Here is a 25,804-nt window from a genome sequence, read left to right on the forward strand (position 1 = left end):
TTGTATGGACCTGCAAAGCTGAGATATTCTTCCATGTATGAAATACAGAAGATCAATAATAAAAAAAGTTTGCTTCCGGCCAGTTTGAGATTTGTATGTTGATGGGGGAGGAGTTCAAACTGCCTCTCACGAAACCTAAGCGCGTAAGCCTCCTCTGCATAGATATTCATATGTAGATTCCTTATTAGCAGCTGTTTGTTTGGACAACGGTACCTTTTCTACACAAAATGATTTTATGCAGCGGTCTAAGCAAGTAGCTCAGTCTGAGGTATCACCTCCTTTCACTCACTGCATTCAAACTGATTCAAAAAGCCCTCCTTGTTCACCGTTCCAAGATGGCACCACAGTTGATGTATTCAAACAAGCCAAATGAGGCATCTATGTAAGAAAGAAAAAAAGTCATACACATCTCAGATGGCATGAGGGTGAGTAAATCATTTTTGAGTGAACTATCCCTTTAAGCAAAAGTCTGCATTTGACCTAATTTCTGTCTTAAAGAAACTTTTGAGATGTCAGTGAGATCTCATTTGGGATTTTTCTTTCCAATGTTCTATGACTGTTCTTCCTGCTCTAGAAACAATGGGAAGAGACACCACCTCCACCCCCTCTACCCCCTGAATCTTCCACCCATGTCCCTCGCACCATCTCCAACAATATGAAACAGAAACAGCTCTCATTAGCCGATCTCTTTGGCTCGCAGCGATCGCAGGCTCCGCCTTCGCCTCCACGTCCAGACCCCATCCCCTCTCCTCCTCCCAGCATTCCTGACCCGCCACCAATGCCTACACCAGGAATTGGTAAGTGACTTGCTTGACATTCTGAGAGCTCATGAGTAGGTTTGGTCAGGTATATTATATATGGGTTATTTCTACCATTTGCTGAGGTACATTTTCATGTCTTACTATATTGGATAGAATTTAAACTTGCTGTATTTAAAGATTTCATGTCGGCTACAGTTAGTTTTCACAATCTCAAAATTAAGTGAACTTAAATTTAATTAGAAAACAAGCAAGGCACTCAATCTCTAATAGTATGCAAGATTATTTTATTGGGCAACAAGCATTAAAATATTTAAGCGTATCGGCATACTGACTGCCATCGTCAGGGCATTACAATAATTTTGCATACTATTGGAGATTGAGTGCCTTGCTTGTTATATACTTAAAGGGATAGTTCAACCAAAAATTGAATTTCTCTCATCATTTACTCACCCTCGTGCCATCTCAGATGCGTATGACTTTCGTTCTTCAGCAGAACACAAATTAAAACTTTGAAAAATATCTCAACTTTGTATGTCCATAAAATGCAAGTGAATGGTTATCAGACCTTTGTATCTTCAAAAATCACATAAAGGAAACATAAAAGTAATCCATAAGACTCCATATCTCTAGAAGCGATATGATAGGTGTGGGTGAAAAACAGCGATATTTAAGTCCTTTTTTACACTAAATCTACACTTTAACTTTAACTTTCAGATGTGAAAGTGAAACTAAACAGGCACCACTTGTGACTTTCAGATGTATAAGTGAAAATTGAGAATTTAGAGTAAAAAAGGACTTAAATCTTGATATTTTTCTCACACACACACCTATTATATTGCTGCTGAAGATATGGATTAAACCATATATAAACCATGATAAACTTTTGTTCTGTAGAATAAAAAAAGTCATACACATCTGGGACGGCCTGAGGGTGAGTAAATGATAAGAGAATTTTCATTTTTGGGTGAACTGTCCCTTTAAATGTTATGTTAATAGCAACCCCTCTCTGCAATAAGCACCTCTTCTTATTGGATTATTTTTGGACATCTTTTTTAAGCTAAGGTAGCAGTCTTCCATTTAGCTTTTTATAAGTGAACTTACTGTATACTTTGAATTCTGTAAAGTTTATTACTCGGTTTGTATCACTCTAAAACATCTCTGTTTGATCATATCACAGAAATAGTATATCAATATTTCAATATGATATTATCAAAATTCGAAATAACTTTGAGTAGACTTCTTTTTTAAAATACTCCTATAAATTACAACACAAGCACATTAATTGTTTTGTTTGTTTTAGAGTTCAAAAGGTAATGCATAACAGGAAATACCCACATCCAAATTTTAGGCAAGCTGTGCAGCGTTGTATCTAAAATTCAAATGTTGCGAAAGTCAATGTTAACTTATTACATTTGCTAATTTAATATGCACTGATTTCAAACCTTATATGTTGCTATAGATCAGTTCATCAGACTGGCTGAGGAGGAGAATGTTCGCTCCCAGATACATCGATTCTCGACCGGTGTGCATTTTTCCTACTCCAGTATGCCTGGCAAACTCTTCCTACGGAAGGAGGTACTGTGACAACAACAAGAATTTGCATGACTGATGACTTCATCCAGTTATCATGGCCCCTTCTGTATTAAATTTCTCATTATATTTGTGTTCTCTTGTGTCCAGCTCTTCTATCCCAGAGAGAAATTCAACAACCCATACGTCCTCAATTTACTCTGTGAGCAGGTCAGTAGAAAATGTTTTTGCTTGATTTGCTTCCACTGTTTCCACTGGTGTACTGGTATCCCAACCACACTTCTTAACCAGCTTCACCAGAAAGACCATGCTGGTTGACCAGTATTGTTTAGCTGGTGCTCAGCAAGTCTATGCTGCTCCACCAGCTTGACCAGCACTAACCAGCATAAACCAGCATGGAAATTGTTGGTCTAAACTAGATTTTTAGTGAGGTCCTGTGAACAATAAAACTTAGAAAATATATTTTGTAAATTTACATCATATACTGGACCACTCTAAAGAAAACACATCATCTACTCTTCTTGTAAACCACAGATCATGAGAGACACTTACTCTGATTCTTGTCTGAGGATTTCATGTGAAGAACGACAAAAAATGAAAGATCTGTTGGGTATGATGGAAGTTTCATAATATGAAACAATTTACTACAGTTAAATAATAATCCAGATAAACCATGATAGGTTATTCACTGGGTTTATTTGCATCTTTCTCAACAGCAAGTTTTCACATTGGAGCTAGCATCAGCGCTCTAGAGGATGATGCCATGAAGAAAAGAGTCGTCATGGCAGCAAGGGACAACTGGTCCAATTACTTTGCACGTCTCTTTAATGTGAAGGTAAAATAGTTGGTCTTTCTACATAATGCACACAAACATACCCCTTTTCCACTGAAAGGGTGCCGGTGGCTAAATATTTCCTCTAAAAATTGGCTTTGCAATAAAAAATACGTTCTCAAAACTAGGAGTAAGACACATTCAAAAATACTGCAATGCTCTATGTAAGTTTTTGGGCAGGTTATGTAGTAACATTATAGATATGCAATCATTTGACTCTTCAGTCAGTGAGAACCTGGACTGGTTCTGAAAGCGGTTCACAGATCCCCTGGCCGAGCTCCGGCATGAGCACCAGCACGATTTCAGTGTAATATGGGTAACAGATATTTGTTCTGCTGTCTCAAATCTTTTATTTTGTTGTAGGTGGTAAATGGAGGAGATGCTCAGATTCTGAGTGTGTCTCATAGAGGACTCAGACTGCTGAAGGTGGCCAGAGCATCAAGCATAAACCCCAAACATCTAAAACTGCTGCACAGCTACAGGTACAGAATATCTTTTAGGACAGTGAAGTTACATGTGCCTATTCCTCAGTGCTTTGTTTCTACAATTCTATCATGTTGCAGTTTCAGAATGTATAATTATCTTTTTACTGTTCAGCTATGCACAGGTGTTGTCAGTGCAGACACAAGGTGCTGGAAAGGTGGTGATCTCTTTGAGTAATGAGGAGTTAGAACTTTACTCCTCACAGTCCCCACAGATTGCTGCTGTCATTAATCTCTTCCTCATGGAACTGATCAAGGTGCTCAGTTCACCCATTTATTCATTCTTTACTTAACTATGAAGTATATCAACTAATTAACACAATGCATCTTCATAATTGGTATTTGACTGCCTTGTATGTTTGTCTTGGGTGCTTTGTTTTCCTTTTTTTTGTACCAGACTATTTCTTTGCATTAGATACTATAGTGACTGTATACTGTACTTTTGCAGGACTCAGAGTATGTGATTGCTATAAAGAGCTATGTAACAGATGACAGGAGCTTGCTGAGCTTCCAAAGAGGTGATGTCATCAAACTCCTGCAGATGGATGGACTTAAGGATGGTGAGAAGGGAACCTGGGAAAACCACATTGTACTGAGGATCTAATTCAACGTTTCTTTAAAGCTGCTGTGTGTATTTTTGGCACCACTAGCAGCACCAAATTTATTTGCAAAAGTACCTAGCTAGGTAATATTTTAAAAGAAAATGTCAGTGGTGCGTTTCCATTTAAATTCGGCCCCACAATGTTGGAGTCTACCCCAAGTCAAAAGGGCCCACCCCCATTTCTCTGTAATATTCTGGTGTCAAGAAATGGCCAGTGCCCCTATGGGATCAGAGTTTAAACACTCTGTCCATGTAAGTAATAAGGGTTTTCTCCCATTTTATCATTTTATTGGCCTCTGTTGGAACAAAGAGGTAGTCCCGCCCCTAGCTCATGCCATTGTTTGAGCCAGAAGTTGACATGTTGGACGCCTGCAAGTTGTTTGATGAGATTACATGCAGGATAAGATAATTTTTTGCATTTACAGAGCCAGAGACATGTGTGATTTCTTAGTATGCTTATTTCAGTGACATCTGTCAGGTAGTACAGTGTGTTCTCTTCCAAAAACAATTTTACTGCCGTTTTAAGCTAAAACAAGTGCAAACTTTTGTTTGTTATATTTCACGAATGTAGAACATTAAGTAGTAAAGCATTAGACCTGAAAGGTGTTTACTGGTTTGTCATCTCTGCAGGATGGATGTTTGGTTCCACTGGAGGCCGCTCCGGACTCTTTTCAGTGGATGTCACTCAGCCCTGTGCACCACCAGACTACCACAGCAGCAACCTGGAGCGCCAGCTTGAAAAGAGAAAGAGTATGAGACTCTCTAGTTCCTCCCTCAATATCCCTGCTGTCCGTTCAGTGCCAGCCAACAAGGAGAAAAGTGTGGATGGGAGGTCCATCCAGCGATCTGAATCAGACCGTCGGCAGTATACCATGACTGAATTTGCCAAGAAATTCTTCACAGAGGCCATCACCAGGTGAGTATCTTTGGAAGCTTTCTTTGGAAATCTAACTTGGAAAATGGTGATCATTTGCTGTCAAGTTCAGTTGCAATTTTGCTTAATTTATTTAAATATATAGAATATTAGAATATATATATATATATATACAGTATGGTAAATAATACAATATGTACCTAAATCTCAACATGTTCACAAACTTTGACCAACTTGTTTTTAATGCTACAATCATTTAATAAATACTTTTAAATCCACAAATGACATTGCTTTTGTTTATATAATTGTACAGTTGTTTCAGAAACAAAAGCATTTTCTCTCAATTCACTGGCATTTTGGCTCTGTACTCACAACATGACACAAACAAACCAGCACAGAACTATAAATGTACGTAGAGGCTATGGCGTAGGTTTGACATGTATAAACCGGCTTTTACAGTACATTCCAAAATGCAATGAATATTGATATCTGTCTTTATCTTTTTCACAGACCAAATATGAAAGACCATCCTAATGGTGGGAATGAGATGGTGGAATACACTACGGTATGTATCTTTTAGTCATAAAATAAAGTGTTTGTGGTTTTATTCGTTTGTTGACTATTTGTTGTTGTTGTTGTTTTGCTTACCTTTATTAGAATCCCATTCAAGAATCCCTTATCCTTTTCTCAGACAAAGAGCTTAATCACCTGGGTGCTCAGAATTTTATGGGTAAGTAAAAAAATATACACCAACATACAACCATAAAGTAGTGATGGGGAAGCTACTCTGAAAGCTACACCTTACTCACAAGTGAAGTACTTACTACAGTCAACTGCTGACAGTTAAGTTAGTAGTGTCCATACTTTTAGTCTAGCTGTATCTACCAACACTGTATACAGTACATACACACTATAACAGCAGAAATGAAAGCAAATTTGGTTTACACTTGTGTTTTATGTTCTCTTTCTAGTTTTGATGCAGTTTATGTTAGATCAGCCTCTGAAGAGAAATCAGACAGAGGGAGACTGTGTTAAATTAATTCTACATGTGAGGTTTCCCTCTAAATCTACACAATTTCCATTTAAGAGGTATTATGTGTTTTTCTCTCTGTAACATAACTTGTTTTTGTTTAGCTTGGAAAAGAGAAGGAGTCCCTCAGAGATGAGATCTACTGCCAAGTCGTCAAGCAGACCACCAAAAACCCAGTCAAGTGAGTGTGTGTAGATGTAAGAGGGAGAACAGGCTCATTTTGCATGTGTATATGTCTTAAAGAACCCGGAAGAAAGAGAATGTACATTTTAAATGTGTTTATCTGCTAAAGGTTCATTTTGTGTACTTTTAGGAGTATACTATGGCCTCAAAGCTAATAGTCATGAACTTAAAATCACAAAACTCTTTAATGTTCCTGTATGCACCAGTCTCCATTTTTTGTGTTTGGTGTTTGACTAGGGAGAGCTGTACCCGTGGTTGGCGTTTGCTGAATCTGGTGACTGGATTCTTCACCTGTTCTAACACTCTCCTTCCATATTTCACCTGCCACCTGGATACCATCATCCAGGACATCAACCACCCTTTCCAGGGTACAGTATTTACCTCCAACAGCATACAGTGTATACATAGTCCAGATTTACTGAATTCACCATATACTCTCAGGTGGTCCATATGAGCCAAATTTAGAACAAATTATTTTTGCACTAGACACTAGTAAGAACGCTGAGAAAGTACATAAAGGGATAGCTGTGTTCATTCATAGTGTGAATGTTTGTGTATCTGTGTGTGTGGGTGTGTGTGTATAGAGCTGGCAAATTTGTGTGAAAAGAATCTCAGAAAATCACTTAATTTTGGAGGACGCAGACATATCCCCTCCCATTCAGAGTTGGATGCAATCTTGGTAAGTAGTTATCGTCATATGAAAAGATTTAAAATCCATGCTTTATTTCTTTATTTTTTTATGAATACTTTACTCCTAAGTATACATATTTTATTCTATTTAGTTTTGAAAAATATATTTTAAAAAATGCAAGAATTCAAACAAGAGGTTGACCGACAGAAATGGCTAATAATCAGTTAATTGGTCGATAGTTTTTAAATTGATTTATAGAATGTTAAAAAACGTTTTTCCTTAATATGACGAGCACAAACACAGTGGCTAAAAGAGTCCAAAATCAATAAAGTCCAACTATGTTCAACTAAATCCCAATAATAATCAGACAAAATAAAAAAAATTGCATAATGTGGGATTTTTAACCATAAACAAGCCTGAAACACACCAGGGACTCTATTTTGAAATTATGGATTCTCCAGTTCCAGCCACAGAGGAACATGGAGGAATAATAATAATAAAAAAATATATATATATACATTTTTACAGATAACAGATAGACAACTATTTGCACTTATTAATCAGCAAACAGATATATGGGTCTACCTCTAATTCAAATGGATTTGATTTGATTTTGTAAACTGTTATTTCAAGGATTATATAGCATGAATTCTTTTAAATGTACATTAAACATCTCAATTGATTGATAGACAAACGATCTATCTTGTTGAGCAGAGAAAGTAAAAGCCTGTAAAACTTTTATCTTTGGTGTGATATCTGTATAATGTGCAGACTGGGAGAATCTCTCTTCGACTGCCCATCATATTGCCGGGTGGAAATGAATTTACCTGCAAGATTCGCAGCTTTAGTGTGAGTGAGGGCCACTTTTATTTATACATTCTTTTCATTTTTATTATCACCAAAGTTCTGTTTTTAGACTCAATGATGATGTATTTTTGTCTGAATGTAATGTTTTTTTGTTTGCATATGTGTGTGTGTTTCTATAGGTTGCATTTGAGGTGGTTACAGATATTTGTACAGAGATGGGTGTCAAGAATCCAGAAGAGGTGAAGGAATTTTCTATCCATGCCACTAAAAAAGGAGGTAAGAAGTCCATTGCTACTCTCATTAACACTAGCAAATGCACACATGTGTACTTATACAAACTCAATCTATGCAATCATAGTGTTCATGAATGCTTTACTTTCTTTAGAAAATATAGTGCGGCTCATTCACACTAATGAGTATCTGTTCGACTTCTTGTTGGATGACGGCTCGATCTCCCTCACCATTCGTCGGGTTATCTGGAAACAACCCCTGCACTTCAAAAATGATCTTTATGTGGATTTCCACTACCAGCTTGTAAAAAACATCATATGTCACTTTAGAATAAATTTTTATGTGAAATGTTAAAGTAATATTCACTTAAACACAAGTCACTTGTGTTGCAATAATGAATGTATAAAAACAATATGCAATGTTTATAATACAGAATATTCCCATGCACCGATATATTTTATTTAATTGTGTTTATTTATGATGAATATTGAGCTTATATATGTTTTTCCAGCTCCTGGCTAATTATCTGGAAGGTAAGCTGTTGCTGCCTTCCAACAGTTCCACAATCTACCAGCAAGTGGCAGAGTTAACCGTTCTTCAGCACATCGCCCTCGGACTGACCCAACCACCCTCAAAGTAAATTGAACTCTCTTCTGTACTGTGATTTCCCTCCAAAATATTGCATGAAATTGGTTACTGGCAGCTGACTTAATAAACTTGATTTTCAAGTTATTTTGACACTCATGACACTCATTTGGAATCCATGATTTATTACAACAGCCCTGAGGTGAAACAGTACCTTCCCAGGGTGGATCAGATCAGTGCCAATGATGAGAGATTTCTTGCAACCGTACGGGCACAATTTTCTGCCATCGGCCCCCTGAAACATCTTGATGCCAAAGCTCGCTTTCTAAGTGAGTGAAAAAATCTGTGTAAATTCTTTCATACTGCTGTATTTATAGATTCATGTGTGTTTCCTTCATCTCTCTCTCCCTGATCTTCTCACCATATGTTCTAAACAAACAACATGAAACATTTTCTTTACTCTCCAGAAAGTGTTAGTTCGCTGCCACTCTTTGGATCGAATATATTCTCTGCTCAGAAAGTAAGCCATCGCAGCTGCCCCTCTCCCTCCCTGATTGCTGTCAACCATGAAGATATTTTGGTCCTTGATCCCAAAACACAGGTACTTGGCCTGACACTTAAGACAATAATGTGATATTCAGTGTAACTGCATCAAAAGGTGTTTTAATCATCATAATGTGTTGTTAGCCATCAGTGGCCACACCACTAAACTTTCACAAATTGTTACTGCAGAACACATGTTTGAAAATAGCTATGGAGGATCTGCAGTCCTTGCGCTCAATCCGTCCCAAAAAAGACAAACTGCCATCAGTTGAGGTGAACTTTGGCAGCCCAAACAATCTCAGGATTGTCAGCTTCAGTATGAAGCAGGTACGCATTTACATGTACGCACATGCAGGAATCCAAGCAAATTGTTATTTTAATCAATTACATTTTTGATTGGGGTTGCTTGATTTTGTTTTGTTCTCCTATCTCTCCCAGGCGAAGGAGCTATGCCATACCGTTGCTGTGATTATGGAGGAGGTGGTAAAACCCACTGCCTACAGTTACGTATCCAGTCGGACCGGAACCCTAACTTAAACAACCTACATATGCAAACTCACATTATCATCACATTATTCAATCACCTATGTGCTCTAAAAATGTCTCCTGCCATACAACATGACAAACTTTGTATTTACCTAAAGATGTAGAAAAGTTTACATAAGATCAAGTCGAATAATTTTTAAAAATTATAATTGATGAGAGCTAATATTTTTTTATATGTTTTAAATCAATGAAATATGTTTGATTTAGCTACTATCATTATGAATTTATGCCACCCAATAGGGATGATTTTCTATTATATTTATAACGTTTACCTGCTTTTGAAATTGTATATGTTATAGTTATGTTTTATGATTTGCCTCCGAAAAAAACCAAAAAAAAACATTCATGTTAATTTATGTTAAATTATTTAAACTTAATAAAAGTGCAAAGTTTGGTATTCTGTGTATTTAGTCATTCTTTATCAATAAAAGGGAATTAGAAAACATTATCATTCCATTTTGTATGATATAGCTGACAGTATATGCAGTATATCCATTTGAATTTTCTAACATAAAGCGCATAGGTAGTTTCTACCCCACCGAACACCAGAACCATTCTAATAAGTAAAGCCTACAAGCTTAGCATAAAATAGCATCACGGGGCGGTCCCACAGACATTCAATGGCCGTACACTAGCGAGGAGACAATAGGCCGCTCTTTTTGAATGGATTTTGAAGGAGATGCTTCAGTGTGCCGAATAAACAGCTTTTTTTCAGGAAACAGCTCATCATTTAATGAATTGGCCACCTGACCGCTAATCGTCAACACGTTTAATACTAAACAATAATTTTGTAGTGGACTATGTGTGGAGTTTACTACGATAAAATGGCTGGTTTGCAATAGAAAAGCTGTTAATTTTGCGACAGTTAGGTGCCAGTTTACGGCTCTCCCCATTAATTTGTTTGGTATCCGCAAACGGTGATTTAACTGTCGTAACGCTCTCTATTATGATAGAACCGATAGGTAACCCATTTTTAAAATAATCTCTGCCGAACACTTAAGCAAAGGACCCGCCCTTCGAGTCAGACTTCTGTATGCCGATTACAGCCTCCTCGAACTGACTAATCACAAATATCGAAATAAACTAAACCCCACCCCTTTTGACAACACGGTCCAATTAGATTCCACTACTTCGCCCCTATACGGAAATACCCCGCCCTTCGAGTCATTAACATGGCCGTCACCAGGGAGAGAGTCCAGGGATTTTGAGGCGAATATTATTCGGTTTTTAACATTCTTATTAATTGATGGTGACACTTGCAAGTAGTTGATGTTGCTTATCTATAACGTAAGTAATCTTTGATTCTGTTGTCTTTTTGGCATCCGGTTTCAGGTAATCAGCATGGCATCATTTAACCCCTAGACCACCTCTGTAAAACCCAACCAGCTGTTTATATTATAAAAAATGTTGTGATGTATATGCATTAATGATAGTAAATGTAACACGAGTTTAATAGTTTGACAGCAAGGTTTTATCAATCGCTTGCATGTCTTTGCATGATCAACATGGAAAATGGGAGCCGTCTTTCACATTATTTAGGATAAATCCAGCAATGCTGGGGAAACATGGTACTTTATTATTATGACGATTATGTCGATGCTACCTGTTACTATCAGTATTAAATAACCACTGACTTGTCAAGTACTCTCTGTTGTGGTCTCAATGGCAATTTAATATTTTCTAAAGAAATGTGCCTCTACAAAACTGTTATACTTATTGTGGTTTTAAAGTTAAGACTGTTTGTACATTAATTCTCTGTTGACATTACAATTTACAATGTCTTATAAAATCTGTTCTGGGTGGCATGACCACTCACCCTTTTTTTCTCATAGGGTACAACTGGGCTAAAGGCTTTTTGTGATTTTATTTTATTTTCTCCAAAAACGCTAATAAAAACAAAAACTACCAGAGGACTTTCCTAAACACCTGTGTGTCACTATGCAGTGCTAAATTTGATCCATGAGTTCAATGCATGTCATGTCTAAAGGTTGATTTTTATTTGATCTAATTTTTAATGCATATATTTTTTCAAATGTTGCAATGTAGCCAATGAAAATCCCTGAAATTAACTAATTTCTTTTGAGACAAAATTCTAATTTATAATTTTCAGTTTTGTTTAAGGTGATTTATATATACAAAAAAAAATCCTATAGCTGCCCAATAAGTGAAAGGATAGTATTTGGGGTAAAAGCCCCCATGTTGCAGGAGCTGAAGGCCCCTATTAAACACATTGTTTGTTTGTTTTTTAAAGTGGGGTGAATAGATTTCCTATGAAAGTTGTTCAAAGTGGGCTCACATTGACTCATCCAATCACAATAGAGATTAGTTTGTTTATAGAATACTTGAGATGTAAAAAAAATGCCAAGTGGGTTTGAAATTAACTGGAAATGGTAAACCCTTTTCTGAAGTGGTTATTTTGTGTAAGTATTATCTTAATTTATTACTCCAAAGAGCATCTTGCTGTCTCAAAATGATTTGTGTTAGTTGACAAATTTTGCAGTATAACTATTGCCCCTGTATCTATTCTGCACAATATCACTTTAAACCCCCCTCAACTTTACCCCTCAAATGTTGGGTAAAAGGCTCGCTTACCACCTTTCTTTTTAAAACTGAGTTTTAATCAAAACAACCTTCCATTATTATTTTTTTCACACAAATGATATTGCTCCATCAATATACAATAAAAATAAATCCATCCATCCATCCATCGTCAACCGCTTATCCTGTGTACAGGGTCGCGGGGGGCTGGAGCCTATCCCAGCTAACATTGGGCGAAAGGCAGGGGACACCCTGGACAGGTCGCCAATCCATCACAGGGCATAAAAATAAATATATTTTTTTATTTACCTTGATACATTTTGTGACCATGACAAAAGCAACATTTCGTTAAGGGGTGCTTTTAGCCCTGTTGTACCCTACAGTTGCCTTTATAAATCAGTTTAAACCATCCCTATAAATGTGCTGTTTCTAGATTTATAAGATTAAAATTAATGTAAAGTTTTTTGGTATTCTTTTTGACAATAGTGGTTAATGAGCCAATTTGTTTTTGTTTTTATGTTTACATTATTGGCAATGAAGGTTCTCTTGTAAAATAATTTTAGACCTTCAGCTAATTTATCCTGTTTAAATTTTGTCTGTCTCTCATTACTTATTTGTTATGACAACATGACAGTTTGGAAAGTTCACATTCATCATGTTTACATCATGTTTCGTCATGGGAGGGTATTATTATTGCAGATATTATTATTGCTGCATAATTGGATTGGAAGTTAGATGTGAATTTACTTAAATTAACAACAATTAAATCCGTAAAGCGTATACTATGTAAGGCTGTGACTGTAGGACTTCTTAACTGATATTTCTCTTTCATCAGGATCTTAATTAACTTTTTCCATTTGAAGTTAATTAGAAATGAACATATTTACAGAGGATAACTCATAGCTTCATCCTTAAGTCACAGTTGTCCAGGCTTTAAAGCTCTTTATAAATTCTCAGTTGTTCTAGCCCTTATGATAATTTACAACAGTTCTTGCATAGTATCCAGTGTTTAACTGTGGTATTAGTAAGAACATGGTGATCACAGGTAAAACCATGCTCCTTATTACCACATTTAATGGTTTCTAAAAAAACAAACTATGGAATTTAAAATGATGAAAAACAATATCCATGTAGAGACTTAAAAAAATGGCATAAAAATGACATGTTCCCATATTGTACAATATTTAGTATAATTATATAATACATATATGGACGAATGGGGGAAAATTCCAATTTCAAAACTTAACCAACTGGTGTCTTTAGTGCCCAAATGCTTAATAAGTGTTATTAAAAGAAATGGTGAACGCTCGACTGTCCCAACTAATTTGGGGTGTGTTGTTATCATCGGATTTGAAATTAGTTTATATTTTCAAAAAATCAATTAAATTCCCAAGGTAAAACATCAAATTATGTGTTTTTGTAGTGCTTTCAATACAGCACAGGGTGAAAATAATTTACAAATCACTCCTTTTTGTTTTTATTGTAATTTTGCATACTGTCCCAACTTTTTTTGGAGTTTGGGTTGGACATGATTGTTTGTATTGACTTTGTGGAGTGCATTCCATAAATGCTCAATACAGCATGTCTTGCATTTTGTCTAATTGTGCAGCAGCAGTTCCACATGCTAATGCTATATGTGTATGTGCATTTGCTAGCAGTATTAAGTCTCTGTACTTGCTCTGCAGCGTTAGCAGATCTAGTCCACCAAGACCAATATCCTATAAATATGTCCTCATAACCACATTAACATGCTAAGTCTTTTCGAGAGTTCCTAACTGATCTCTTTTAATAATAATTTCCCCCCAAATCAGATCCCCTTGAATGTAAGAAGAGAGAAGCCACACCCTCTCACTGACTTCAGCTCCCTGGGGATAATTAACTACAGCACTGACTGCCTCCTCTCAGACTGGCAGTGCCCGCAGGTGCAGCAACTTGGAGCTGGGGGCCACAGTTGCCTTTCGCTGCCAGCAGGACTGGAATTGGGACAAGCGTCGACCGTGACTACCAGCTCTGGGCATCTCGACAGAGTATGGTGAGAGACAGTGGTTGCCATGGAGCTACAGGATAAGAAACAGGTAAGTTGTTGAGATTCTTCTTAAAGCTGAAAGTGTTTACTAGACTTAGAGCACTCAGACAGTGTTCAGGGCCATTATATTCAGTTTCGTAATACCTACACGGACACTGTACAATTATAGTGTGTTCTAAATGTACAAACACGCAACTTCTGATTTTTGATGCAACTTTTTCTCTTCCGATATCAGAAATCTCAGTATCGGCCGATATTGATCTCGATCCGATACCAGTGTTGTTTTTTGCATAATCAGTTTAGAATATCTTTACATTATTGTGTGGAAATAATTGGGAACACTCTTTAATATGTAAAGAAATACAAACCTTTTACTACACGTTACATTTACATTTACGTTTATGCATTTGGCAGATGCTTTTATCCAAAGCGACTTACAGTGCACTTATTACAGGGACAAAATCCCCCAGAGCAACCTGGAGTTAAGTGCCTTGCTCAAGGGCCCAACAGTGGCGCTGGGGCTTGAACCTCCGACCTTCTGGTCAGTAACCCTGAGCCTCAACCACTGAGCCACCACAGCCCACATTATTTCAACATAAATGTATAGCTTATTAAGAAACACTTTATTGTTAGATAGTATACTGGATAATGTAGCAGCAAAATTAACAGTAATTCCAGTATAAGTCATCAGTAGAAAAGAAGCCGTTTGTTTTTTAATTGATTTTATTTATCTGTTCAATTTAGTTGTAAGACATCAGCTCACTTTTCATTCACACAGTTATTGTTTGGAACCCATACAACAGTAAACAAATGATAATAATATATTATAACAGTAATGTACAGTAATATATCTCAATCGTGCACATTTTGTCACGGATCCACCAGTCTCTCTTTCTCTTTCTTCCTCACTGCCGTCAGCACTCACTCTCCGCTGAGTTCTGATTACACGCACCTGGATATCATTAGTGGCTAATCAAGGGCTGTGTCTTCTTTCGAAGGCTGCGTGCTAGGTAGGACGTGTCCTTTTGAAGGCTGCAGTATACCAAGTGCCCTCCTTTCAACAAGCCTAATTAAACGAGACTGCCTTCGTAGGACAAACGGAATGTAACATGGTTGCTATGACAGCACCCACTCTTTAACAAGCATGAACGCTTTGAGTGAGAAGGGAACAAAGTCCCTTTAGACGGGAATGCATGAGTTTAAACAGTAGTTTAATTAGCTTCTTATTCAAATTCTGGTAAAATGCAGCTCCAGTGCCATTCTAAATGCATATTATAAGTGAACTGAACTTTGAGCATCTACATCTGTGATGTTGTTCGTGATGAGCGCTCAAATATTGCACACCGCTGTGGAGGCTAAAAATAACCACGGGTGAGTGTAAACAGAGCAGCGCCATTCAATTACACGCTGGAGCTGCACCTGCATTTTATATATTTACTTATAAAACACAGACTTTTGTGCTTCACAGAGCTATCGCTCATCTTCTAGTGGCTTTGAATTAAATGCATGAGTTATATGAACTACTTTAATTGTGTTTTTATGGTTCTTTTATGTCATTTTTTGAGCTTGACAGTAACTAACATGACTAACACACAGTATCGGATTTGGATCGGGCTCATTGGACTGATACCCGATCCATTTAAAAACGTCATCAGAACAATACTGATCCAAGTGTGAGTATATTTATCAGTGGACGGGGCTTACCGTGAGACTTAGAAGGGATGAATTGCAAACTGTTGCGCAATGAATATCACTTGTGGTAACACTAGAAATCTGTTTGATCACCTCAAAATGAAGCATGCTGAAGAATACCATGAAGATTTTTTTTTTTTTTTTTTTTTTTCTGCAAGCAGTGTTTATTTTCAATTAGGTGTTATTGTCGTTGGGTATTTTTTACCTATGTATTATTATTCTTAGTTGCATTGCTTTGAGGAGATCCTGAGTTTCTTGATAAAATTGTATATTCATAATAGGTCTGACTGACTGAAATGTGGCATCATGTGAAATTGTTGTGTTAGTGTTTTGTTTTTTTGTTTTTTTGTTTTTTATAAGATACAATTATAAGAGTAGTTTTCATTTACGAAGTATTTAATTCACTGAATGGATGTTCCAAATATAGGCATTACAATATGGTTATTTAATGAATTAACCAAGTTTTGGGGGCCTGGGTAGCTCAGCGAGTATTGACGCTGACTACCAAGTTCGTGAGTTCGAATCCAGGGTGTGCTGAGTGACACCAGCCAGGCCTCCTAAGCAATCAAATTGGCCCGGTTACTAGGAAGGGTAGAGTCACATGGGATAACCTCCTTGTGGTCGCGATTAGTGGTTCTTTCTCTCACTGGGGCGTGTGGTAAGCTGTGCGTGGAAGTGTCTGGAAGTCTCTGCAGTGTCATGCACAACGAGCCACATTATAAGATGTATGGATTGACTGTCTCAACTGAGACTTGTCCTCCGCCACCCAGATTGAGGTGAGATACCGTGCCACCACGAGGACCTACTAAGTATTTGGAATTGGGCATTCCAAATTGGGGAGAAACGGGATAAAAAATTATTGCCAAGTTTTATTGATTTTCCAGAAAAAATTACAATATTGTGATTAAATGTATATTGTTATCATGATATAAAATTACTCCTATCGTGATATAAGATTTTGGTCATATTGCCTACCACTAGCATGCAAAATGCCTTTGGTGTGAACAGCCACTAATGGTGCAGGATGAGTTACGTACATGTAGAGTTAGAGATTTGTTCAAAGTATGAGCAATAGTAATATGCTTGCCTTTTGGAAGCATCTCTAATGAACAGGGAGGTTTGAAAATAGAATCTTTTGTAAGTTTCAGTGAGGATGCTCACAGTCCTGCCCCACCCTATTATTTCTAGGATTGTAAACTGCTGTGTTAGCTGGAATGGATGAATGCCTGGAGGGGCAGTGAGGGCACACCACACTTTTGCTTCTGTCAGGGCTCCATGTTCTGCCATCCCTCAATCCCTCACTTCATTCTCTAATTCTGTAATTCTGCCAACCCCTCTCACTTTTAATTTTAATTTGACACCTTTCTATAATTTTTTATAAGAATCACAAAATCTACTTTTCAGTTCAATCTCATTTAGCTTATTTGTTTCAGCAGACCTTTTCTTGGTCTACACACTGTTACCATTTGAAAAGAATTGTTCATCCTCTCTATAGACAATTACACTGATTTTATTGAACAAAGCTTTTTTTAGCTGGCAGACTACAGCAGGGTGGCTGGGACGCACCCAAAGCAGACTGCGCAGAGACTGTCTGTCCAGACTGTCCCCCCCTTCAGCACCAGTGTGTGACTGGTGCTGAAACAGCAGCATACATTATCCCAACCATATTCACCCTGCAAACTCCTCTCCAACTAACACACACACACCAGTCACACATAGAGCTGGACTCTGAACAGTCTGTTGGCCACAGAGGGACTAGCAGCAACCATGATCCTGAAAAATGGGACCTGGTTCTGGAAGGATAAAGTGAGTGGATCTGTGCACACTTCCTGTGAAAAACTGAGTTGGTTGTCATTTGTTTATGCCAGGGGCAGGGCTAGATATAGGGTTTAGGCTATTAGTGCCATGTTATAAAGCAAAGCTACGTGCAAGTGTAAATAATTCATTTGTATGCTGATACCTGGTAGGTAAAGCGGTATGATAGTTGCTGTAGGTGAAGGTCTTTAGTTTGAGAATTTTTTTTTGGCAGATCAAGTCTCTTTGAACAGTCTAGTGGAACTGAAGTAAACTCAAAAGTAAAATTTCAGTCTGACTAAATTTAATATTTAAAAATTTCATGCAAACCTTTTCTCCCAACTGAAATCTTAGAATTACGTGACTCTAAAAATAGACCTAGATAATGCAACTTCTCACTTTCGTCCAGAATGTATGCACATTAATTGGACCATAATTTGCCTTTTGTATTGTGCGTGTGCTTTAGAGTTGCCGACTTTTCCGTGTGAGCCGTATTAGCATTTTGGCTGAAATGAAAACTTCCTATTTTGAAGCACTCAAAATGCTCAAACTTCCTGTATTTGCATACGCATTCTGCAAAAACTTGCTGATGAGCCAGAGAGAAGTAATCCGCTGCTAGTTCTGTGTTCGATTTTGTGCTGAAATTTTTTGAACTTTGAGAATCATTATCACTTTGTTGTTTGTAATTCAATAATTCATTAATAAAAGTTAGGCCAATTTATTTTCTTTACCCTCAAGGCCTGTGAGTATGTTCATATGTGCAAACAATTTGTTAAATGTGTGTTGTTTTTTTTTCTGTGGTGTTTTAATCTTTGTTTTGCTGATGTGACCAGTGTAACATTATTTATCTGGATGACATTAATGACATTTTGAGAATGGCTTGTGATAGTTTGTAGGTATTACTTAGAAGTCCCCCATAGATCTTATTGCTGTCTTTGATTTTTTTTCTTTTTTTATTTGGAATTCGCTCCTCCTTTTTATTACCAATGCACTCCTCGTCCTTGTGGTGCCTCAATCACCTCAATCTCGATATAGTCTAGTTAGAATTTACTTTGTGTAGTAAGCACGAGTCTGAAAAAACGTGTTCTATTTAATATTTTGCAGAATTGTGGAACATACTTTTTAAAGTGTACTTATGTTATTGATATTTCTGGATGAAAGTGGCAGAGCATTTCTGGCAAATGGGTGAGTCCAATCTAGAGTACCCTAGCTCTAAATAATGGACTAGGGAGTGTAACTGCATGCATCCTTTTGCAAGCTGATGATAAATCCATGCTTGTTGATGTGTGAGAAATGCTCTCTCAGCAAGGAGGATTTAGAATTTAGTGCAGGCACTCAGTCTCTGGATGTGGGAAAGCATAATGTTTATTTATAGCGGCGGGGGCCTCTTTTGCTACAATTGGACCCCAAGCATCCCACAGATCCACTCCATAAATACTGGCAGGATAGCCAAATGTGACAGTTGGATGAGAGAAAGAGACTTATGTTTGCTTTTTTGACCATATTAGGCCTTTTTGAGCAATCTTGTTGCCCAACTAGGCTTGAGTTGCTGTGTCTGTGTGTGTTCCCTCAGCACTTTCGGTAAAAAGAGTCAGAACTGGTGTATAAAGTTAACCACAACAAGTGATAGCGACTTGATTTGCCTATAAAAACAGGAGATAGTGACTTGATTTACCTCATGATGTCATGATTTTCTATAGCAGAAACCGCGCTCTTCGAGACCGTGAGAAAACGGCATCTTTTATTGCAAAAATAAATTAGTCCTCCTGCATTTGTATTGTTTTGGAGTTGTCCCATCTTTTTCCATGTTTGTTTGTCTCTCTCGCTCTCACATGTAGCCATGTGGAGCATTGTGCACACAGATATTAACTTATTGCGATGTATGTGGAATAGAAAAATATACATTGGTTGACACTTTTTACCATCGCCATGGTATACTGTATGTCGCCATAATGCCCAGCCCTACTTTGGGGCATGGTATTGCACCAGCTTAAATGTTTAAATACACACTGTTTCGAAAGGATTGCCACAAGACTTCACATTGACTGTGTTAGAATCCCTTAATTATGTTTTCTGTGCAAAGTTAAATGTCCAATCTTTAGCTTCTGTCATGACCATGTAAAGTCGATAAACTAAACTATGAAACTTTTTCCTAGTACATGCAAGGATACTAGAAAGTGACAAGACGTAACTATTCATAAAGCGCTGTTCACATGGAACAAATTCCACCCACTGGAAATATGATGGAAAAACATTTGCCTAGACCTAGATGTAGACTAGTCCCACCACTAAAAGGATGATTTAGACTTTCCAGCTTAATTAAAACACATTTTTGAACAAACAAATTAATAAAAGGGCTTTAATCAAACTACAAGCTTCTCATTTCTGCTTGGAGACTACCACGAATGCCCCATAAGCTGTCATTTAAAGTGCTTTACTGTAAATAAATGTTTTGTTTGTTGTCTGTGGTAATCAACAGCATGTTCATAGATGCTGTCGATCTTGTATTGAACTTGATCCTTTAAAAGGTGCATTATAGAGGCTATGTATTTCCTCTCTGACTTAAATGACTATTTTGTCATGCGGTCTGATTGGGTTTGGTTGGTTGGTTGGTTTTGCTCTAGGAGGAGGAGGCGACTCCACTGGGACTGTCCACTGCTCAGGCTCTGTGCACACTACGGGACCAACTAACAATCTTACTGGGGCAACACCAAAAATGTATCAGGCACAGATCCACCATAAGGGTTTGTCGAGATTCATTGCCTTTTTTTATTTATTATTGCCGGATTATGGAATCTTAATTTAACCATGATGTTGGAAAATCGTGATTTTTTTTTATTTTATTTTTATTTCTGGTGTACAGGAGCTGTGGGCTAAGAGCTTCCTTCACCATGACAACCGGCACTCATGCTTCCATTGGCCAGGAGCTGTTCTCACACTGGTTGTGGTGGTTGGACTGTTGTGTTGTCATGGCAGCCAGCCAAAGGGCAGGTGTGTATATGCTGCATTCACACCATGTCAATTACCATAATTGTGAGTTTCTGACTACTAAAAATTGTTTGTCTTTTTTTTCAAACTCATAATAACAAGTTAGAAACTTTTTATGAAAGCTCCAATCTCTCACACTTGACCCTTGTGATGCCATGTAAAACAACTAAAATTGCAGCAGCTTAAACACTTAAAGGTAAATTGGTATCTGTTCAGGTTTCTGTTTGATTTCTGTTGTTCCTTAAATTTTGCAAGCGCAAAGGTGATTTTATGTATTGAATTGTGATAAAGTATTTCATTATCATTACCAGCAAAGATGCATTATGATCCATTTTGGTGTTGTAATCTTTAGAAACAAATCAGTTGAAAGTAGAATCTCCCAATAATTATTTTAGTAATTATGAAAATTCTGACATTATGTGAACAGTAATGATACTATTGAAACTGTAAGTGCATAACAGGGTTGTCATGAATTCATTAGCCAGTACCTATCCCAGTGCAATGTCATGATTCTCAATACCAAGTTTGATACCACAGCAAAAATGGCTAATATTCTGAATAATTATTTACATATTAAATTTAAGCTACGTCATGTTGCCTTTTAAAGGAATAGTTTATCCTAAAACATTCTCTCATCATTTACTCACCTCATTCATCCCAGATGTGCATGACTTTTTCTTCTACAATACACAAACAAAAAAAATATTTTTTCAGAATCTTTCAGATGCTTTGACCCATACAATCATGCAAGTGAATGGTGACCAGAATTTTAAAGGTCCAAAAGGAACATAAAGGCAGTATAAAAGTTTGAATCCAGGGTGTGCTCTCCAGTCCGGCTTCCTTGGCAATCAATTGGCCCAGTTTTTTACTGAAAATCTACACTTTCACTTCCACATTCAGCCACCTACTGGTTTGGGCTGGTCAAAGGTGGAGATTTATAGTAAAAAAGGATTTAAATATTGATCTGTTTCTCACCCACACCTATCACATTGTTTCAGAAGACATTGATTTAACCACTAGAGTCATATGGATTAGTTTTATGTTGCCTTCATGTCCTTTTGGACCTTCTGAGTTCTGGTCACCATTCACTTGCATTGTATGGAAATACAGTGCTGAGTTATTCTTCTAAAATCTTTTTTGTGTTCTGCAGAAGAAAGAAAGTCATGCACATCAGGGATGGCATGAGGGTGAGTAAATGATTAGAGAATTTAAATTTCAAGGTGAACTATCCTAACTTAAGTACATGGTAATAGAACACAAAGAAATAAATGAAGAGCAGTGAGTGTTTTCTATTTGCATTTTCAATATTGTTGTTTGATATTAACAGCACAATAGACCGCGGCAGATGTATTACTCTGCATCTAATCTAATACACAAATCACATATTTTGACACCTGTTTCCATTCACGTAAGACCTGTTTACACGAATACCTCACCGGATGGGCATTTTTTGACTTTGATGTGCATTTGACTGTTCTTGTGAGCAGCTGCATTACAGCATGTACCACAAATATACATATATATATGCATATGAAATAGTGTATTGTTAATCACACAGCACGCAGGTACCAGATTGAGTACTCTGACTACCTGTACTGTAGGAGAACTGGTATTTTTACATATTTTTTTGTTTCAGTATCAACTTGGTAACAAAGTACTGTTACTTTTTGACATGCCTATTGCATAATTAAGATTATGAAACATCATCACATATTTCCACGTTTTCATGCCTCATATCAGTCAGGGCATAGAGCTGGTGAATGCGGGTGCACTCTTCCTCCTACTGCTGTTGAACCTCTTCCTTATTGGGCAGCAGCAGAGGCTACGGACGAGTGAGATGGCGCGGAGGCTCAAATCCATCATCTCGCAGCTAAATGGTGAGCATGCTTCAGAAGGGAATGTGGATCATCTATTAATTTCCTTGAAACGTTTTTGCAAGGCTAAATACTTTTTTTGATATGAGTAGGAGTGGGATTTGTGTTTGTTCTCCTAAAAATGAAATTTCTGTCTTCACTTCTCACCCTCTTGTCATTCCAAACCCATATAACAAAAGGGAGAGGTTTTGCAGAATGCTGTCACAGCTGTTTTCCATGCAATGACAGCAGACAGTGACCACGGGCTGTCAAAAGGATACATCATGAGGGTAGATGATGACAGAATTTTCATTTTTGGGTGAACTATTTCTTTAAATGACATCTTACCTAAGTGAGTCACATATATGAAATCAAGAAAATATTTAGTTATTCACTTTTTCCTTTGTTCATGTGCTGCCAGATTATTTGGAGAGAAGTGCAGGACATCCAATCAGATGGGCCCCCTCGCTGTACCCTGATCTCTTCACTCCCACCTCCCCTTCATGGTCACTGCACTGGACATACAGAGACGAGCAACTGGTCAATCTGCCTGTCAGTCTGCTGGTGGAGGGTGATGTCATTGCTCTAAGACCAGGCCAGGAAGCCTTTATATCTCTCAGAGGAATCAAGGTAATTTAATTGGATTGCATTTTGAATTAAATAATCTTTATTTGATTCATTGTGTAGATTTATTAACTGTCTTTTTGCAATAAAAATTAAAGCTTCTATAAAATGCTACACTAAGTAGCCACACCAAAAGAGTGTGGATGCCCAAACATCACACCTATAGGCACAACATTTCAGGTTCAACATTTGATTTCAAAACCCTGGGCATTAATAGGGAGGTGGTCCAATCCTTCCATTGCTGCCATAGCAGCTTTTACTCATCTTGGAAAATCTTCTACTAGATTTTGGAATATGGTTGCAGGAATTGCTCCCATTGCTGCACTAATGGTTGGCGATGGACCTGGATTGCAGATTTCATTCCAATTCATCCCAATGGGGTTCAGTGGGGTTTGAGATTGGGCTTTGTGCAGGCCGGACAAGTTCTTCCAAACTAGAATCTGTAAAGCAGTTATAGACCTTGCTTTATACATGGGGCATTTTCAAGTTGGAACAGAGAAAGTATTCCCCTTATTCTACTGATATGGGCAATCTAGTCTCAAAGAGTGTATGTTACTAAAACAAAATTTTTGCATGCCAAATTCTACGTTTTGTCGCAGTTTCCTGGTGAAATTACTAGATGCGCTACAACAGCTGTGCGTTTTATTCACGTTCATACAAATCATGACTACAACGGCTGATTATGACTTTATGAGCACGTATTTTTCACACTATTACTCACACACTACTATGTTATGATGTCGAAACTCTAACTTTAATGCATCATTTGAAAAACAATACATTTTAATCCTTGTATTATAGACTCACCTACATTTACACACGTATTCCATTGTGATTTGGATTCTCTCGTAGCTCACCTCCTAGAGTGTTGGACTTTGAACAATGAAGTACGTGGTGTGAGACCAGTCAAGCACACAAGCTGAATCATGAGACAACAGTGTCATAGAAGCGACACGAGATGACGTAGTTGCTTCAGAAATTGTGTTTTCATTTCTCAGATTGTTTTTGAAATCGGTTAATTTAGGCATTGGTTAAGGTTTAACGAAGTCTGTTTTGTGCCTACCTCTCATTTTAGATCACTATTGGTTCGGTTTCGGCTAAAGTTTTAGGTTAGGGAGGTACGTTTTACTCATTAATACCATCTAATATTCACATAAAAAATGGTATCTGATTATGACACTACTTCACTCGCTTTTGGCGCTCCCCGCTGTACATTTCACTGGGAAACTGCGGCCAAATGTGTAATAAAGCACGTAATTTTGTTTTTCAAAAATGTCATTTAATGTTCATGAGACCAGGCTGGATAAGGATTGCATGGCTGTATGCTTCATTTTAGCCAAACATGTCAATTAGAAGGGGTTGCCCTCAAACTTTTGGCCATGTAGTGTGTTTTACACCTTTTTGATTATTTGGTGCAGAATGTTTCTTTTACTAAAAGGTGAAATAGTTTGTCCAAGAAAAGCCTTGGAGAACACTTGGAGAACACTTGTTTATTAGTTTCTCTAGGGTTCTGTGGTACTCTTACTCTGTTCCTCAATCACTGTATCTTCTGCTACCAGGATGACGAACACATCGTGTTGGAGCCAGGAGACCTTTTTCCACCCTTCTCCCCTCCCCCTTCCCCACATGGTAATGAACGGAGGGGCCCCCACAGTCCTCAGCAGTACCGCCTCTTCAGGGTGGTAGCGACACCTATACTCGACTGTGTCAGGTTAATAACTCCGTACAGTCGAAGGAACTTTTCTTCTATGCTGAAATTAAATGGAAATGTTTGATTACTTTTATAGAGTAAAGTTATACAAAGTAGCTTCTGTTGTGATACTTAAACATTGTTGAAAGAATTTTCTGTTTCCACAATATCTGATATGATGTCATCTCTTTTCTGGCCTATAGGAACAGTCTTGACCTGGCTCTCTCTCGCCCAATCACAGCACTTGATAATGAACGGTTCACAGTGCAGTCCATTATTTCCAAATTCGCCTGCCCTGCTGTTTTGGTATGGAATTTTTTAATTTTCAAATCAAGGCTGTTTCACACATCTGTCAGGCTTGCATACGCAATTTACATGAAGAATGACACCTCTTTTAATTCAGTAAATCTGACTGAATTCAGATGACCACTTTGGTGTTTGGGTTCTGTGTAAATAAACTACCATTTGGATATAAATAGGGTCCCCCTACTCATTTCAATTGGATTTTATGATAATCAATTTTATAGTGTTTAATGAAACTAGTTTAGTTTTTATAGCCGTTTTATAATGATGGTCATTATCAAATGAAATATCTTTCATTTTCTGTATATGGCCACAGTTCTGTAACTCAGTAGAAACACTTTCAGTGTGAAAGTTCAACATGAACTCTCAGACAAGATGTGTGAAACAGGCCTAATGGTCATACTATTTGAGGATTAATGTGAACTTGTGAAATGTAGAGTTCACAAGTGTATAGTGATGTGCATACTGTAGTATAGGTAGACCAATATCTAAATCTTTCATCATTGACCATATTTGTATCCTCATTTCAATGAATATTTATATTAATTTTATTAGACAGTCAAGTGTTCTAAATTGAAGCGAGGGCATGCAAAGAAAAACTGAATTGCAAAATAAGAGTCTGTGTGTGTTTCGGGCTTGTTTATAGTTAAAAGTCTCGCA

At 37.4% G+C, this 25,804-nt stretch overlaps 2 protein-coding genes across 4 annotated transcripts in view; both read left to right on the top strand.

Moving 5' to 3' along the window:
- The window catches only part of LOC127633155 (unconventional myosin-XVB-like), a 30,608-nt gene extending 20,747 nt beyond the window's left edge, over positions 1 to 9,861 (top strand). The window contains 23 exon segments of the mRNA XM_052112038.1: positions 575 to 801; positions 2,234 to 2,336; positions 2,442 to 2,501; positions 2,826 to 2,901; positions 3,008 to 3,126; positions 3,487 to 3,605; positions 3,721 to 3,862; positions 4,054 to 4,165; positions 4,837 to 5,122; positions 5,591 to 5,645; positions 5,738 to 5,810; positions 6,052 to 6,128; positions 6,215 to 6,291; positions 6,531 to 6,661; positions 6,878 to 6,972; positions 7,696 to 7,773; positions 7,911 to 8,007; positions 8,117 to 8,265; positions 8,474 to 8,598; positions 8,743 to 8,876; positions 9,015 to 9,148; positions 9,280 to 9,417; positions 9,529 to 9,861. Coding sequence (XP_051967998.1) covers positions 575 to 801; positions 2,234 to 2,336; positions 2,442 to 2,501; positions 2,826 to 2,901; positions 3,008 to 3,126; positions 3,487 to 3,605; positions 3,721 to 3,862; positions 4,054 to 4,165; positions 4,837 to 5,122; positions 5,591 to 5,645; positions 5,738 to 5,810; positions 6,052 to 6,128; positions 6,215 to 6,291; positions 6,531 to 6,661; positions 6,878 to 6,972; positions 7,696 to 7,773; positions 7,911 to 8,007; positions 8,117 to 8,265; positions 8,474 to 8,598; positions 8,743 to 8,876; positions 9,015 to 9,148; positions 9,280 to 9,417; positions 9,529 to 9,627 — 2,706 coding nt within the window. The 3' untranslated portion in view covers positions 9,628 to 9,861.
- Positions 9,862 to 10,817: 956 nt separating this feature from the next.
- LOC127633863 (transmembrane protein 94-like) overlaps positions 10,818 to 25,804 on the top strand; it is a 34,102-nt gene continuing 19,115 nt past the window's right edge. For 2 of the 3 annotated variants that reach the window (XM_052113222.1, XM_052113224.1), the window contains exons 1-7: positions 17,615 to 17,698; positions 20,311 to 20,430; positions 20,550 to 20,677; positions 22,415 to 22,551; positions 22,949 to 23,157; positions 24,711 to 24,862; positions 25,045 to 25,147. In XM_052113222.1, the coding sequence (XP_051969182.1) occupies positions 17,660 to 17,698; positions 20,311 to 20,430; positions 20,550 to 20,677; positions 22,415 to 22,551; positions 22,949 to 23,157; positions 24,711 to 24,862; positions 25,045 to 25,147 (888 nt within the window). In that variant the 5' untranslated portion in view covers positions 17,615 to 17,659. Of the gene's footprint in view, positions 10,924 to 13,985; positions 14,250 to 17,614; positions 17,699 to 20,310; positions 20,431 to 20,549; positions 20,678 to 22,414; positions 22,552 to 22,948; positions 23,158 to 24,710; positions 24,863 to 25,044; positions 25,148 to 25,804 lie in introns of those variants that run through there. The other variant, XM_052113223.1, reaches the window with a different exon arrangement.

This window comes from Xyrauchen texanus, chromosome 40 (assembly GCF_025860055.1).
Source record: "Xyrauchen texanus isolate HMW12.3.18 chromosome 40, RBS_HiC_50CHRs, whole genome shotgun sequence".
NCBI lineage: Eukaryota > Metazoa > Chordata > Actinopteri > Cypriniformes > Catostomidae > Xyrauchen > Xyrauchen texanus.